The 16656-nt window shown below is 48.4% G+C and overlaps 1 protein-coding gene across 3 annotated transcripts in view; it reads left to right on the top strand.

Annotated features, from left to right (window-relative positions):
• Positions 1–16656, top strand: part of rpl34 (ribosomal protein L34) — a 55630-nt gene that overhangs the window by 31661 nt on the left and 7313 nt on the right. The window contains exons 1-2 of one of the 3 annotated variants that reach the window (XM_070872567.1): positions 10023–10043; positions 14584–14657. In XM_070872567.1, coding sequence (XP_070728668.1) covers positions 14593–14657 — 65 coding nt within the window. In that variant the 5' untranslated portion in view covers positions 10023–10043; positions 14584–14592. Of the gene's footprint in view, positions 1–10022; positions 10044–14581; positions 14658–16656 lie in introns of those variants that run through there. The other 2 variants (XM_070872568.1, XM_070872569.1) reach the window with 2 other exon arrangements.

Genomic DNA, 16656 nt, shown 5'->3' with positions numbered 1-16656 from the left:
TTTTCACACGGCAGCTGTTGATGTGTCTGCCATTCCCGTTTACACCCCCTCTAGACCCATCTTTTGTTTATTTACCTGTCCCATTACCATCTCCTTTTGCCTTGCTCCAACATCCCCTTTGTCATTTAATCTCTTCTGCCTCCCACCCTGTCACAGACCTTCCCTTTTGTTATTTCTTCCCCTCCCCTCTTTCCCTGCTGCTATACTTGCTTAAAAACCTGCTACATCTCTAACTTTGTTCTGACGAAAGGTCACCGACCTGAAACGTTAACTCTGTTTCTCTCTCCACAGATGCTGCCTGACCTGCTGAGTGTTCCCAGCATTTTCTGTTTTTATTTAAAAGGTGACGCGACAACTTCCAGAAGGAGAAAGGCATCATGAGGTGCTGGGGTGGGAGAGGCAAGGTCACCTGGCGATGCACCACGGGTAACAATGGTCTCTTGGTGTTTGCTCAGTTGACTTTTAGGCCTGGAGTTTCCTTTGGTTGTTTCCACTGCTGCTCTTGGCTCCCCCCACCCTCCATTCCCACCCGCCAAACCTTTCCCCGCACCGTGACTTACCTGAGTGGCAGTGGGCGGGCTCCAGGCTGCCCGATCTTCCACTGCCAGTCGCTGGACAGTGGCCTCTTTCCGCCTATCTCAGGGTGGCGGGGATGTAATTGAGGCTTGGGGGCGTATAAATAGCCCGGGTCTCAAATTGACTCTGTCGGGGAAGATGTGGGGGAGGGTGAGCATGGGGCCGGCGGGGGTGTGGCGTTGATGTTCGCTCCGACCCTGCTGGCCTGAAACATGTTCCCAGTTAAAATTTAACCCCCCTTAATGTAGCAAAACCAGGTCCACGTTGAGTTAAAGGAATGATTCACAGAGCAGAATAACAAAATCCAAGACTGGCACATTCGTTCTCTTGGTGATCTGAAGCTGCTTATTCTTATTTGCGAGCGACACTGCAAAGGCCTCACTCATTGTCCATCATTCCAAGAAGTGGCTCATTCTCCTGCTAACCAGCTTGGAATTGACGTTCAATCACATGCTATGGGGCAGGGGTTTCATTGATTATTTGGTGTGCCAATTACCAGCAGCTATTGTTACTAAGATGCAGAAGTGCAGTGTCCACCAAGGTGGTCCTCCGTCCAGTTTACAAGACAACGTTTAAGGCCCGTGGTGAACAGAGGGGATGGTTTTAGGGCAGAGAGTTGTGCTGGGCACGTTTACATTGATTTGAGCTATTTGATGCTGGATCACAACTGGCTGTGTGGGCGGGAAGATGGTTGTGGTTGTTGGAGGTCAATCATCTCAGCTCCAGGACATCGCTGCAGGACTTCCTCAGGGCAGTGCCCGAGGCCCGACCATCTTCAGCTGCTTCATCAATGACCTTCCCTCCATCATAAGATCAGAAGTGGGGATGTTTGCTAATGACTGCACAGTGTTCAGTGCCATTCGCAACTCCTCAGATAATGAAGCAGTCCATGCCCGCCTGCAGCAAGACCTGTACGGCATTCAGGCTTGGGCTGATAAGTGGCAAGTAACATTCGTGCCACACAAGTGCCAGGTAATGACTACCTCCAACAAGCGAGAATATAACCACCTTCCCTTGACTTTCAACGGCATTACCATTGCTGAATCTCCCACCATCAACATCCTGGGGGGTCACCACTGACCAGAAACTTAACTTGCCCAGTCATATAAATACTGTGGCAACAAGAGCAGGTCAGAGGCTGGGTATTCTGCGGCAAGTGACTCACCTCCTGATCTCCAAAGCATTTCCACCATCTACAAGCCACAAGTCAGGCGCGTGATGGAATACTCTCCACTTGCCTGGATGAGCGTAGCTCCAACAACACTCAAGAAGCTCAACAACATCCAGGACAAAGCAGCCCGCTTGTTTGGCACCCCATCCACCACCTTCAACATTCACTCCCTCCACCATCGGCGCACTGTGGCTGCAGTGTGTACCATCTACAAGATGCACTGCAGTAACCCACCAAGGCTTCTTCAGCAGCCCCTCCCAAACTCTTGAGCTCTACCACCCAGAAGGACAAGGGTAGCAGGCGCATGGGAACACCATCACCTCCATGTTCCCCTCCAAGTTACCCACCATCCTGACTTGGAAATATATCGCCGTTCCTTCATTGTCACTGGGTCAAACTCCTGGAACTCCCTACCTAACAGCACTGTGGGAGTACTCACACCACACGGACTGCAGCGGTTCAAGAATGCAGCTCACCACCACCTTCTCAAGGGCAATTAGGGATGGGAAATAAATGCCGGCCTTACCCACATCCCATCCCATGAACAAATTTTTTAAAAGATTTTGAATGAATGGAATCATAGAACAGTACAGCACAGAAGGAGTCCATTCGGCCCATCGAATCTGCGCTGGCACTTTCAAAGAGCATTCCAGTTAGTCCCACTCCCCCCGCTCTTTCCCCATATCCCTGCAGTTCTTTCTCCTTCAATTATTTATCCAATTCCCTTTTGAAGGCTACTACTGAATCTGTAACCACATCCCTATCAAGCAGTGCATTCCAAATCCTAACCACTCGCTGCGTAAAAAAGTGTTTCCTCATGTTGCCTCTGGTTCCTTTGCCAAGGAAGGAAATAATTATCCCCTGCCACCAACCCCCCCTCCCCATAAAACAAACTGCGAACTACAATGCTGTTAGAGATTACAGATTTTAGAAAATTATTTTTATTCATAACTTTAAATCAGATTGTGCCAATGCCCTTTGAGAATTATCTGTAAAGTGGTCATGGAACATGTTGATAGGTTGCTGTGGAACACATTGGATAACCAATTGCAGATCTTAAAACAATATTTCATGTTTCTTGTTGCATGAACATTTAAGCCCATTATCAGCAATATTGGGCAATATATACTAGGAGAGTCAGGAAAGACTTGCTTTTTTTACTTTTTACTTTTTCATTAAAGAAGACACGAATAACCTCCCGAAAATAGGAGGGGACTGAGAGTCTAGCGAGGAGGAACTGAGGGAACTAAGGGAAATTAGTCAGGAAATGGTGTTGGGGAAATTGATGGGATTGAAGGCTGATAAATTCCTGGGGCATGATAGTCTGCATTCCAAATTACTTAAGGAAGTGGCCCTAGAAATAGTAGATGCATTGGTGGTCATTTTCCAAAATTCCATGGACTCTGGATCAGTTCCTATGGATTGGAGGGTAGCTAATGTAACCCCACTTTTTAAAAAAGGAGGGAGAGAGAAAACAGGAAATTATACAACGGTTAGCCTGACATCGATAGGGGGAAAATGTTGAAGTCACTTATTAAAGATGTAATAGCAGCACATTTGGAAAGCAGTAACTGGATCGGTCCAAGTCAACATGGATTTATGAAAGGGAAATCATGCTTGACAAATCTTCTAGAATTTTTTGAGGATGTAACTAGTAGAGTGGATAAGGGAGAACCAGTGGATGTGGTGTATTTGGACTTTCAAAAGGCTTTTGACAAGGTCCCGCACAAGAGATTAGTGTGAAAAATCAAGGCACATGGTATTGGGGGTAATGTATTGACGTGGATAGAAAACTGATTGGCAGACAAGAAGGAAAGAGAGGGAATAAACGCGTCCTTTTCAGAATGGCAGGCAGTGACTAGTGGGGTACCGCAAAGTTCAGTGCTGGGACCTCAGCTATTTACAATATATATTAATGATTTAGACGAAGGAATTGAATGTAATATCTCCAAGTTTGCAGATGACACTAAGCTGGGTGGCAGTGTGAGCTGTGAGGAGGATGCTAAGAGGCTGCAGGGTGACTTGGACAGGTTAGGTGAGTGGGCAAATGCAGGGCAGATGCAGTATAATGTGGATATATGTGAGGTTATCCACTTTGGTGGCAAAAATCTAAATGGTGACAGATTAGGAGAAGGGGAGATGTAACGAGACCTGGGTGTCATGGTACATCAGTCGTTGAAAATAGGCATGCAGGTACAGCAGGCGGTAAAGAAAGCAAATGGCATGTTGGCCTTCAAAGCGAGAGGATTTGAGTATAGGAGCAGGAAGGTCTTAATGCAGTCGTACAGGGCCTTGGTGAAACCACACCTTGAGTACTGTGTGCAGTTTTGGTCTCCTAATCTGAGGAAGGACATTCTTGCTATTGAGGGAGTGCAGCAAAGGTTCACCAGACTTATTCCCGGGATGGCAGGACTGACATATGAAGAAAGATTGGATCAAATAGGCCTACATTCACTGGAATTTAGAAGAATGAGAGGGAATCTCATAGAAGCATATAACATTTTGATGGGATTGGACAAGTTAGATGCAGGAAGAATGTTCCCGATGTTGGGGAAGACCAGAACCAGGGGTCACAGTCTAAGGATAAGGGGTAAGTCATCTAGGACCGCGATGAGAAGAAACTCTTTCACCCAGAGAATTGTGAACCTGTGGAATTCTCTACCACACAAAGTTGTTGAGTCTAGTTTGTTGGATATATTCAAAAGGGAGTTAGATGTGGCCCTTACGGCTAAAGGGATCAAGGGGTATGGAGAGAAAGCAGGAATGGGGTACCGAAGTTGCATGATCAGCCATGATCCTATTGAATGGTGATGCAGGCTCGAAGGGCCGAATGGCCTACTCCTGCACCTATTTTCTATGTTTCCATGTTTACAGCACTTATCACCACCTCATGACATCCCAAAGTGCTTCACAGCCAATTAAGTATGTTTTTTGACATGTAGTCGCTGTTGTAATAAAAGAAAGACTTGGATTTATATAGCGCCTTTCACGACCACCGGACATCTCAAAGCACTTCACAACCAATGAAATACTTTTGGAGTGTAGTCACTGTTGCACTGTCTTCTTCTTCTTAGGCAGTCCCTCGTATCGAGGATGACTTGCTGCCACACCAAAAAGGGATGAGTTAACAGGTGTTTCAATGAGGACCTGATATTCCCGGTCCCAAACTACATGTTAAAGAGTGGAAGATGCCTGTGCATGGATTTTTTTTCAATGTGTGGTGGCCGTTGCACACCAGCCACCACACGGGCTTGACAGAGCTAGGTCTTGATCCAGTGGCAAGGGTTGACCAAGATGACTGGAGATCTGCTCTGCTGCACAGACCGAGCACGCACACATATCACAGTGTGGGCTGGCCCGTGCTGCCCCTGGGCCCTCGCCTCTTCTAGGCCCCAATCACGTCGCTCCACGCAATGTAGGTATGTAGGAAATGCTGCAGCCAATTTTCTGGGGTCCCTTTTTCTAAGCCCAGAGCGGGACCAATTCCACCTGTCAGTTAACAGAATTCCTGCTGGGCCTAACAGGAGTACTTTAGGCAGATATCCCGGGGCAACCTGGGAACACCTCCAGCAATGCCTCGAACGTGCTGGAGCATCACAGTTGGAGCACGTATAAGAAGTGCCCTCCTGAGCAAATTGCTGTAAATTTTTGAATGGGGCCCATCCTCGTTCCAGTCCTTTTTTTTACCAGTTTTAAGCCAGAATTACACGCCTGGGATTTGTGCATATTCTGGTCTCCTGTCCTTAGGAAAGTGAACAGACATTTGCTTTAAATAAAGTTTACTTTGTATAACAGCTGTCTGCGATATACATTGATGAAGAACTCACAGCGGTTTGAAGTGTCATTTCTTTTGTGACTCTCTTCTCTTAGGCAGCCCCTTGGAGCCGAGGATGACTTGCTTCCACACTAATATGAGTTTTCAGGTGATTGATGAGACCAATGCGGGATCTACAGTCTCTGTCACAGGTGGGGCAGACGGTGGTTGAGGGTGGGTGGGGTGCTTGGTTTGTCGTGCGCTCCTTCCGCGTGCTCCCGACGAAGAGACTCAAGATGTGGTTGATCCGTTGGTCAGGATCACGGCTTACATGTCATCGTGATGACTAACTTTTTTGTAAGCAACAAAATGCGGATTATTCAGAGCGGTGTATTCTTGTTCAACAATCACACCGTACATTTATATAGTGTCTTTAACTTAGAAAAACGTGCCAAGACACTTCAGAGAGGCGTACGGCAAAATGGAAGCCAAACCAATGAAAGAGATGTTGGGAGGGGTGACTAAAATCTTGGTCAGAGAGGTGGAGAGGATTAGGTAAGGAATTCCAGAGAGTGTGGCCATGATGTTTGAAGGCATGGCCGCCAATGGTAGTGTGAAACACAGAAACATAGAAAATAGGTGCAGGAGTAGGCCATTCGGCCTTCGAGCCTGCACCACCATTCAATATGATCATGGCTAATCATACAACTTCAGTACCCTATTCCTGTTTTCTCTCCATACCCCTTGATCCCTTTAGCCGTAAGGGCCACATCTAACTCCCTTTTGAATATATCTAACGAACTGGCCTCAACAACTTTCTGTGGGAGAGAATTCCACAGGTTCACAATTCTCTGGGTGAAGAAGTTTCTCCTCATCTCGGTCCTAAATGGCTTACCCCTTATCCTTAGACTGTGACCCCTGGTTCTGGACTTCCCCAACATCGGGAACATTCTTCCTGCATCTAACCTGTCCGGTCCCGTCAGAATTTTATATGTTTCTATGAGATCCCCTCTCATTCTTCTCAAGAAGGGGTGATGCAGAAGAGGCCAGAGTCAGAGGAACGCAGTGTTCTTGGAGAGTTGTAGGACTGAAGGAGGTTAGAGATAGGGAGTTGCGAGACCTTGGAGGGATTTAAACACATTGGGGCCGAAATTCATCACCTCACCGCCCGCTGCCGCTCACTGCCGCCGACATTCTTTCTGAAGATCCGCCCAGTGCCACTTTGGAGGTGGCCTGGAGCGGGAGGTAGGAGAGAGCCGCCGGGAACCACCCGCTGACGTCAGCGGACGGCCGAGTGGCGCAACTGATTTCCCGCCCGCCGAGCTCCCAGATTCCTGCAGGCGGGAGTTGGCGGGACTCGGCAGCAGAACGGGGGTGCAGGCTGGTCTGTCCCTGACGGTAAGTATGCAGAACCTGAAAAAAAGGTAAGTGAAGATTTTTTTTTAAAAATTCCACAGCGACTTACATGGATGGGGGTCCCCTGAAGGTCTTCCGATAGTTTTTGTATTTTTTATTGGTGATTTTCTTTTCCAGGTCTTCGACCCTCCATGGGCCTGACTCCATCCTCGACGGCACTTGGGCGGCAAGCGCCTCTGCTGCCGAGAATATGACCTGCCACCCGCTGCCGCCCAAAATGGCGGCGTACGTCGTCCATTTGCCGGCCGCCGACCTTCAAGGGACCTCGGCCATGAATATCGCGCCCAAAGTACCGTCCGGTACCTCGGCGGCCATCGGCGGCACTTTGGGCAGGCGGAGGCCTTGCTGAAAATCAGCCCCATTTAAACTAACGTAACTAGCTTGTCTCTTATCATTTCCCGACCAATATAGAAGACTTGTTTGCTTTAGCTCTGTCAAAAGATGAATGATTGTGGCCCAAAGCTGCTGTCTAATTTACTCAGCAGGGTAACTAGTATTTATACAGCTCTTTAAATGTAGTAAAACGTTAAGTAGGAAAATGTCTTCCCTCCAATGTATCCCTTCCCAACCTAAGAAGGCTGAGATACTGACCCTGATTTTAACTCCAGGTGGATTCCCCACTGAGGCCTGAGTTAAAATTACAGTCGGGTCCCAATTATATATATATTTTTTAAATCGTAGCCAATCTTTCCAATTCTTTGTCAGATCACAAACGCCAGAGGTCACCTTGCACACATCAAGGATCACCCTGCGCCAATGCTCTTGGCCAAAAGGCCTAGAGCCCAAGCACCGTTCCTGGAAGTACTGCAATACCAGGTTCGTGCCATGGAGGTGGATGGGTCAGCACCCCCACACACCTCCTATTATATTATCGGGCCCCAACATGCATATGTAAAGAAGGACACTGTTGGCTCCGGACATGTGTCCGGGCAGGTTAAAATTACAGATGTTTTGATCATGGCGGCTTTTGGAACGGTAAGAGCCAGGGTGATTTTAACTGTATGTGTTGGCACATTTGGGTGCAAATTGGCTTATACAGAACAAAAGAACTTGAATTTATATAAGCACTTTTCACAACATCAGGACGACCTAAAAGGCTTTACAGCCAATTAAGTACTTCTAATGTGATGCCACTGTAATGTAGGAAATGCACCAGCCAATTTGCGCACAGCAAGCTCCCACAAATGTGATGATGACCAGATAATGGAACCAGACCAGAAGTGGACCTGAGTCCATGATCGGATCAGCCCAGATCGTATAAAATGGCGGAACAGGCTCGAGGGACCGTATGGCCTACTCCTGCTCCTATTTCTTATGTTCTTATAATCTGTTTTAGTAATGTTGATTGTGGGGTAAATATTGGTCAGGATATGGGAGACAACACCGCTATTGGCTCGTGCCATAGAATCTTTTACATCCAACTGTGAGGACAGATGGGAGCTTGGTTTAACATCTCATCTGAAAGATGGAACGCCCGATAGTGACTTTCTTTCTTCATTCATTTTGTGTTTGTTTGAAGAGGAGTTTCATTTAGGAGTGAGCTGATTATGTTAAACCATGAAAAGTAGTAGGAATTTAAAAGGGACTATTTGTAATATATTTTTTCTGGAGAGCTCCTGCCTCCCGCCTAAACCGGAAGTGAGGCCCTGAACCAGTAATGGGACCCTGCAACCAATCCAACCACGTTTCGCATGCCTCCGAGCGACCGAGGGAGAGAGAGCCTGGGTCGGGTGGGGGAAGAGAGCTGGGGGAAGCGAGAGAGAGATCCTGGTGGGGAGAGAGGGCCTTGGGGGGGAAGCGGGGGTGGGGGGGGGGTGGGGAGAGAGAGAGACTGGGAGGGGGAGAGAGCTTGGGGGGGGGGGAAGAGAGAGAGAGATCCGGGGGGGGGAAAAAAGAGCTTTGTGGAGGGGGGGGGAAAGAGAAGCAGCAAGGTGGGAGAGAGCTTGCGGGGGGTGGGGGGGGGGAAAGAGAGAGAGAGAGCTGGAGGGGGGGGAAGAGAGAGAGAGAGAGCTTGGGGGGCCGAGAGAGAGCTTGGGGGAGTAGGGGAGAGAAGAAGCCAGGGGGGGGAAGAGAGAGAGAAAGAGCTTGGGGGAGGAAGAGAGAGAGCTTGGGTGGGGGGAGAGAGAGAGAGCTGGACGGGGGAGAGAGAGAGCTGGGCGGGGGAGAGAAAGAGCTTGGGGTTGTCGGGGGAGGCATTACTTGCGCTGCTGGAAGGAACTTCGGCTGGCCCTTGGTGGCTTCTGGGGAGATCTATCCTCTGTGGCTTCTGGAAGTCAAAGTGGATCAAGTTACAATTTGCGAAATCAGTGAGAACTTGGGCTGGGCGGTTCTAATTATACGTTCCAGAGAAACTTCAGGGTGTGGCTTATCCTCTAAGGGGACCAATCAGAGACAAGGTCATTTTTACAGTACAAATAAACATGTCCAATTTAAAATGACAACGGCTGCCATTGATAGTGGGAGAAGAACACAGCTATGTTCTTTACTAATTCCCAAGGTTCAATGTCAGTCCCAGTGTCAGCCATGGCTCCCACCTCGGAGTCAGAAGTTTGTGGGTTCAAGCACCACTCCAAAGAGTTGAGCACAAAAATCTAGGTTGACACTCCAGTGCAGTGCTGAGGGAGTGCTGCACTGTCGGAGGTGCCGTCTTTTGGATAAGATGTTAATCTGAGACCCAGTCTGCCCCCTCAACTGGATGTAAAAGATCCCATGGCACTATCTTGAATAAGAGTAGCGGTGTTATCCCCGATGTCCTGGGCCAAATTTTATCCCTCAATTAAAATAATAAAAACAGATATCTGGTCATTATTACATTGCTGTTTGTGGGAGCTTGCTGTGCACAAATTGGTTGTCACGTTCCCTACATTACAACAGTGACTACACTCCAAAAAAATGCTTCATTGGCTGTAAGAGCGCGTTGGGACGTCCCGTGGCGCTGTACATTATCTCGCAAATATAGTTTCTACATTTTCCTCCACCCTGCCCAGAGCAGTGGCCGTACAACAAGATGGCAGCTCCCATTAGCGCTTCATCGCGGCGCGTCATTCCGTACATCCGGTTATTGGCATGTTTGAACTTTGCCCTTCATCCACTTCCTCCTTCCTTTTCCGGTGACGCCGGCTGAAGGTATGGCGCTGGCGGTGGCTGCGGGGTTTTTAAACAGACAATCGGCTGCCATCCTCGGCCATCGCGCAGCGGATCCGCCGGGGCCCTGCCGCTTCTCATCTCTCTGACTGAGCGGACCTGTCGGGAGCGGATATTTGCGAGGGGCGCTCCCCGGGCTAGGGGATGAGGCCGGACCGGGCCTGCGAGCGATCATTCCCGGTCTGAGTGAGGCCTCGCTCCCGGAGGCCAGTGGTGGTACGGGCGGGGGGGGCGGAACACCGACAGCCGGGGCTTTGGGCCTCGGCGAATGGCTGGGGCTAATGCAGGTCGGGTTTGCAGGCAGGCGAAGCCTGGCTCCGCTGGGAAGTCTCCCCGGGATTGGAGTCTAGGGATGGGATGGATGATGGGAGGGGAGATCCGTTCAAAAGAAAGACTTGCATTTATATAGCACCTTGCAGGATGGCCCAAAGCGCTTTACAGCCAATGAAGAATTGTTTGGGAGCGTCATCATCAAAGGCAGTCCCTCGGAATCGAGGAAGACTTGCTTCCACTCTTAACATGAGTCCTTAGGTGGCTGAACAGTCCAATACGGAAACCACAGTCTCTGTCACAGGTGGGACAGATAGCCGTTGAGGGAAGGGGTGGGTGGGACTGGTTTGCCGCACGCTATTTCCGCTGCCTGTGCTTGATTTCTGTATGCTCTCGACGACGCGACTCGAGGTGCTCAGCGCCCTCCCGGATGCACTTCCTCCACTTAGGGCGGTCTTTGGCCAGGGACTCCCAGGTGTCAGTGGGGATGTTACACTTTATCATGGAGGCTTTGAGGGTGCACTTGAAACGTTTCCTCTGCCCGTTTTGCCGTGAAGGAGTTCCGAGTAGAACGCTTGCTTTAGGAGTCTTGTGACTGGCATGCGAACTATGTGGCCTGCCCGGCAGAGCTGATCAAGTGTGGTCAGTGCTTCGATGCTGGGGATGTTAGCCTGGTCGAGGACGCTGATGTTGGTGTATCTGTCCTCCCAGGCGAACTGTAGGATCTTGCGGAGACATCGTTGGTGATATTTCTCCAGCAACTTGAGATGTCTACTGTGCATGGTCTATGTCTCTGAGCCATACAGGAGGGGCGGGTATTACTACAGCCCTGTATACCGTGAGCTTGGTGGCAGTTTTGAGGGCCTGATCTTTAAACACTCTTTTCCTCTGGTGGCCGAAGGCTGCACTGGCGCACTGGAGGCAGTGTTGGATCTCGTCGTTGATAGGAGGCTCCCGAGATATGGGAAGTGGTCCACGGTGTCCAGGACCGTGCCGTGGATCTTGATGGCTGGGGGGCAGTGCTGTGCGGTGAGGACAGGCTGGTGGAGGACCTCTTTATCTTACGGATGTTTAGCGTAAAGCCCATGCTTTCGTACCCCTCAGTAAATATATTGACTATGTCTTGGAATTCAGCCTCTGTGTGTGCACAGACGCAGGTGTCATCCGTGTACTGTAGCTCAGCGACAAGAGGTTGGGGTGGTCTTGGACCTGGCCTGGAGATGGCGCAGGTTGAACAGGTTCCCACTGGTTCTGTAGTTTAGTTCCACTCCAGCGGGGAGCTTGTTGACTGTGAGATGGAACATGGCAGCGAGAAAGATTGCGAAGAAGGTTGGGGCGATGACGCAGCCCTGTTTGACCCCGGTCCGGACGTGGATTGGGTCTGGTGGATCCGTTGGTAAGGATCACGGCCGGCATGTCGTCGTGGAGCAGCCGAAGGATGCTGCCGAACAGAAGAGGATGCTCCATAGACCCTCGCGGTTGAGTGTCAAAGGCCTTTGTAAGGTCGAAGAAGGCCCTGTATAAGGGCTGGCACTGTTCCCTGCATTTTTCCTGTAGCTGTTGCGCTGCAAAAATCATGTCCGTTGTGCCTCGTAGGGGACGAAATCCGCATCGTGACTCCGGGAGGAGCTCCTCAGCAGCGGGAAGAAGGCAGTTGAAGAGGACTCTAGCGACGACTTTCCCGGTGGCTGATAGCAGAGAGATTCCTCTAGTTTCCACAGTCGGACTTGTCCCCTTTTTTAAAGATGGCTACCATTTGGAGTCTAGTCATTCTTTTACATGGCAGCCAATTTGTGCATAGCAAGCTCCCACAAACAGCAATGCGATAATGACCAGATAATCTGTTTTTGTGATGTTGACTGAGGGATAAATATTGACCTGGACACCAGGATAACTCCTCCTGCGCTTCTTCGAAATAGTGCCTTCGGATCTTTTATGTCCACCTGAGAGTTAACGGCACTTCCGACAGTACGGGCACTAGGAGTGTCGGCTTATATTTTTGTGCTCAAGTCTCTGGAGTGGGACTTAAACACGCACCCTTCCTGACGAAAGACGGTGCTTCCCTCAGCACTGCACTGGTAGCATCTGAGTCAGAATGTCATGGGTTCAGGCCCCCCCCCCCCCACTGAGCACCTCATCCCAGCTGACGCTCCAATTTGTGGGATCTTTCTGTGCACAAACCTGCTGTACAGCGGTTTGGGGCATACTCGATGTTTTCAAATCCCTCCCTGACCTCACCCATTCACTAGCCCCACAACCCCCTGAGGTCCCCAGTTCTGGCCTCTTGCACGTCCTTAATTGTAATCACTCCACCATTGGTGGCAGTGCCTTCAGCTGCCTGAGCCCTAAGCTCAGGAATTCCCTCCTTAAACCTCTCCTCCTTTAAGGCGCTCCTTAAAACCTGTATCTTTGCCTAAGCTTTTGGTCAGCTATTCTAATGACTCCGTCAAATTGTAATGCTTCTGTGAAGCGCCTTGGAATGTTGTACAGGTACGATGTTAAAGGTATTATATAAATGCAAGTTCTTTAAGTTAATGGACCACTGAGCACTTTAAGTCGAGTTTAGAATGCTGTTGCTGCATTGTTTGTAGGCATTGGGCGGTAGTCAATTTTCTTTCCTATTTTGGAATCACTTTTGGTTCACTGGTTTGGGGTGTGGTAAACTGGCAGAGGACCGAAGCACATGGTGTTGATACTTGGAGCTTGTTTGTGAGTTTGGGGGAAATGAAATCAGAGCTGATGTTGCAAGGTAATGGGGAGGCCGTTTGGCCCATCTTAATTTATCTGACTGGGAAGACCCTGAGGTTCTCCACTGCAGTATCTGGCCCTGAAATTGCAGCCTCTCCGATATTCCGGGTTTAAGAGCGCAAAGCGCATGCGCCAAAATCTGGCACTTGGCGAACTGTCAGAATTTCTTTTGATAGTTCCAATGCATACGTGGGCGAAGGGCCTTCGCAGGTAGAGATTTGGGCTATTTGCCCGGCGAATGTCCTTCAAACTCTTACGCCTGGTAAGTACACGTGTATAGCCTGCTTTTACCAGCGTAAGAGTTTTAAAAGATGGAAAAATAAAATGTCAATTTTTTAATTTAAAAAAAAAAACCCTGTCCATTAAGGCAAGTTAATTTTTACCCCCTATTAAAACATTTTATTTATAAAACAAATGTGTCCAGAACATTCAATTTCAATTAATTTTAAATATGTGAAGTTTTTTAATTTAAAATCTGTGTGTTTTTGGGGGTATCCCCATTCATAGAAATGGTGATCTCGGTACAAACGGAACTCGCCATTACTGTGAATGGGGATACGCCATTTTCATTGGTTGGTCCAGCCCACGTGATCCCAGGCTGTACATGCGCTCCTGGGATACGTGGGCCCCGACGCTGGGCTGCGAATGGAGGCCTCGTAGCGCAAGTGTACGTTCCCCCGGGACCACCAGGTACTTTCGTAAATCTTTCTGTGATCGGAGGCGCCCGCCCGCGGGAAGCCTCCAACCCCAACTTCGGGGGCTTTTGCCTCCATTTGCTGTACCTGGGCGTCCATTCCAAGTGTTGTTCCAAATTTATGTGACTGAACACTTCCTCCTCATACCTGTCTTTACCGTTTACTAGTTTGACCCTGTCGCCTTGTCCTGCTGTTGCAACTTAATTTAAAGTACCTGTAACTCATTCCCATACCATTAACATCTTAGAATCATAGAGCAGCACAGAAGGAGGCCTTTCAGCCCATCGAGTCTGCGCCAGCTTTTTCGAAGAGCAATGCAGTTGGTCCCACTGCCCCCCCTTCCCCCCCCCCCCCCCCCCTCTTTACCCTTGTCCCTGCAATTTTTTCTCCTTCAAATGTATATCTCTGAGATCTCGTCTCAAATACCCCCTTTCAAGGCTCAGTAGCCTTGTTTCTCCAGCCTTCTAACAGCCTCGGTCAGCCTCTTTGTCCTTCTCAGCACTGCCTCTGCAGTTTGAGCAGAGTAGGATCAGAGTTTCTGTTGTGTTTTTAACATTGTCGCCATGCTAGCAGTATTGTGAGGATCAAGTTGATCTGTAAAAGTGTCAGGTATCCAATCTTCATATTTGCTGATATAGTTTTCCGAGGTTTTTAGACCAAGGTCACTTTTTAAAACCCAAATAATGAATTATGTCATTTCCACGGAGCTCAACAGTGGGTTGCGTCTGTTGACAGAATTCCTGAATTGCAAGGCTTCATCCGTTCAAATGGTATTTCTCATTGACTGACTGTTTCCTCTTTTATTCCAGCTTTGAAAGATGGTTCAGCGCCTGACATACCGTCGCAGGTTGTCCTACAACACGACCTCCAACAAGAAAAGATTGTAAGTACTGGGTGTAGGGACAGGAGTAGGCCATTCAGCCCCTCGAGCCTGCTCCGCCATTTAATTAGATCGTGGCCGATCTGTATCTTAACTGCATCTACCTGCCCTGGCTCTGTAACCCTCAATACTCTTACCTAACAAAAATCAATCTCAGATTTGATATTTTCAATTGACCCCCAGCCTCAACAGCTTTTTGAAAAGAGAGTTCCATATTTCCAGCACCCTTTGTGTGAAGTCGTGCTCCTCAACATCATTGAGTCATTGATAGGCAGATTCGGGCTCGAAAGGGCCGTATGGCCTACTCCTGCTCCTATCGCCCCTGGGCGGCCTGGCTCTAATTGTCAGGTTATGCCACTTTATCCTGGACTTCCCACCTCCAGAGGAAATAGTTGCTCTCCATCGACCATGTCAACTTGTTTAATCATCTTAAACACCTCAATTTGATCACCCCGTAATCTATATTCAAGGGAAGTTATAATGGGTGACTTTAATATGCACATAGATTGGGCTAGCCAAACTGGAAGCAATATGGTGGAGGAGGATTTCCTGGAGTGCATAAGGGATGGTTTTCTAGACCAATATGTCGAGGAACCAACTAGGGGGGAGGCCATCTTAGACTGGGTGTTGTGTAATGAGAGAGGATTAATTAGCAATCTCGTTGTGCGAGGCCCCTTGGGGAAGAGTGACCATAATATGGTGGAATTCTGCATTAGGATGGAGAATGAAACAGTTAATTCAGAGACCATGGTCCAGAACTTAAAGAAGGGTAACTTTGAAGGTATGAGGCGAGAATTGGCTAGGATAGATTGGCGAATGATACTTAAGGGGTTGACTGGATGGGCAATGGCAGACATTTAGAGACCGCATGGATGAATTACAACAATTGTACATTCCTGTCTGGCGTAAAAATAAAAAAGAGAAGGTGGCTCAACCGTGGCTATCAAGGGAAATCAGGGATAGTATTAAAGCCAAGGAAGTGGCATACAAATTGGCCAGAAATAGCAGCGAACCCGGGGACTGGGAGAAATTTAGAACTCAGCAGAGGAGGACAAAGGGTTTGATTAGGGCAGGGAAAATGGAGTACGAGAAGAAGCTTGCAGGGAACATTAAGGCGGATTGCAAAAGTTTCTAAAGAGAAAAAGGTTAGTAAAGACAAACGTAGGTACCCTGCAGTCAGAATCAGGGGAAGTCATAACTGGGAACAAAGAAATGGCAGACCAATTGAACAAGTACTTTGGTTCAGTATTCACTAAGGAGGACACAAACAACCTTTCAGATATAAAAGGGGTCAGAGGGTCTAGTAAGGAGGAGGAACTGAGGGAAATCTTGATTAGTCAGGAAATTGTGTTGGGGAAATTGATGGGATTGAAGGCCGATAAATCCCCAGAGCCTGATGGACTGCATCCCAGAGTACTTAAGGAGGTGGTCTTGGAAATAGCGGATGCATTGACAGTCATTTTCCAACATTCCATTGACTGGAGTGGAGGGTAGCCAATGTAACCCCACTTTTTAAAAAAGGAGGGAGAGAGAAAACGGAATTATAGACCGGTCAGCCTGATCTCAGTAGTGGGTAAAATGATGGAATCAATTATTAAGGATGTCATAGCAGCGCATTTGGAAAATGGTGACATGATAGGTCCAAGTCAGCATGGATTTGTGAAAGGGAAATCATGCTTGACAAATCTTCTGGAATTTTTTGAGGATGTTTCCAGTAAAGTGGACAAAGGAGAACCAGTTGATGTGGTATATTTGGACTTTCAGAAGGCTTTCGACAAGGTCCCACACAAGAGATTAATGTGCAAAGTTCAAGCACATGGGATTGGGGGTAGTGTGCTGACGTGGATTGAGAACTGGTTGTCAGACAGGAAGCAAAGAGTAGAAGTAAATGGGTACTTTTCAGAATGGAAGGCAGTGACTAGTGGGGTACCGCAAGGTTCTGTGCTGGGGCTCCAGCTGTTTACATTGTACATTAATGATTTAGACGAGGGGATTAAATGTA

The sequence above is a fragment of the Pristiophorus japonicus genome, chromosome 2 (assembly GCF_044704955.1).
Source record: "Pristiophorus japonicus isolate sPriJap1 chromosome 2, sPriJap1.hap1, whole genome shotgun sequence".
Taxonomy (NCBI): domain Eukaryota; kingdom Metazoa; phylum Chordata; class Chondrichthyes; family Pristiophoridae; genus Pristiophorus; species Pristiophorus japonicus.
This window is presented reverse-complemented; position numbering and strand designations above follow the sequence as displayed.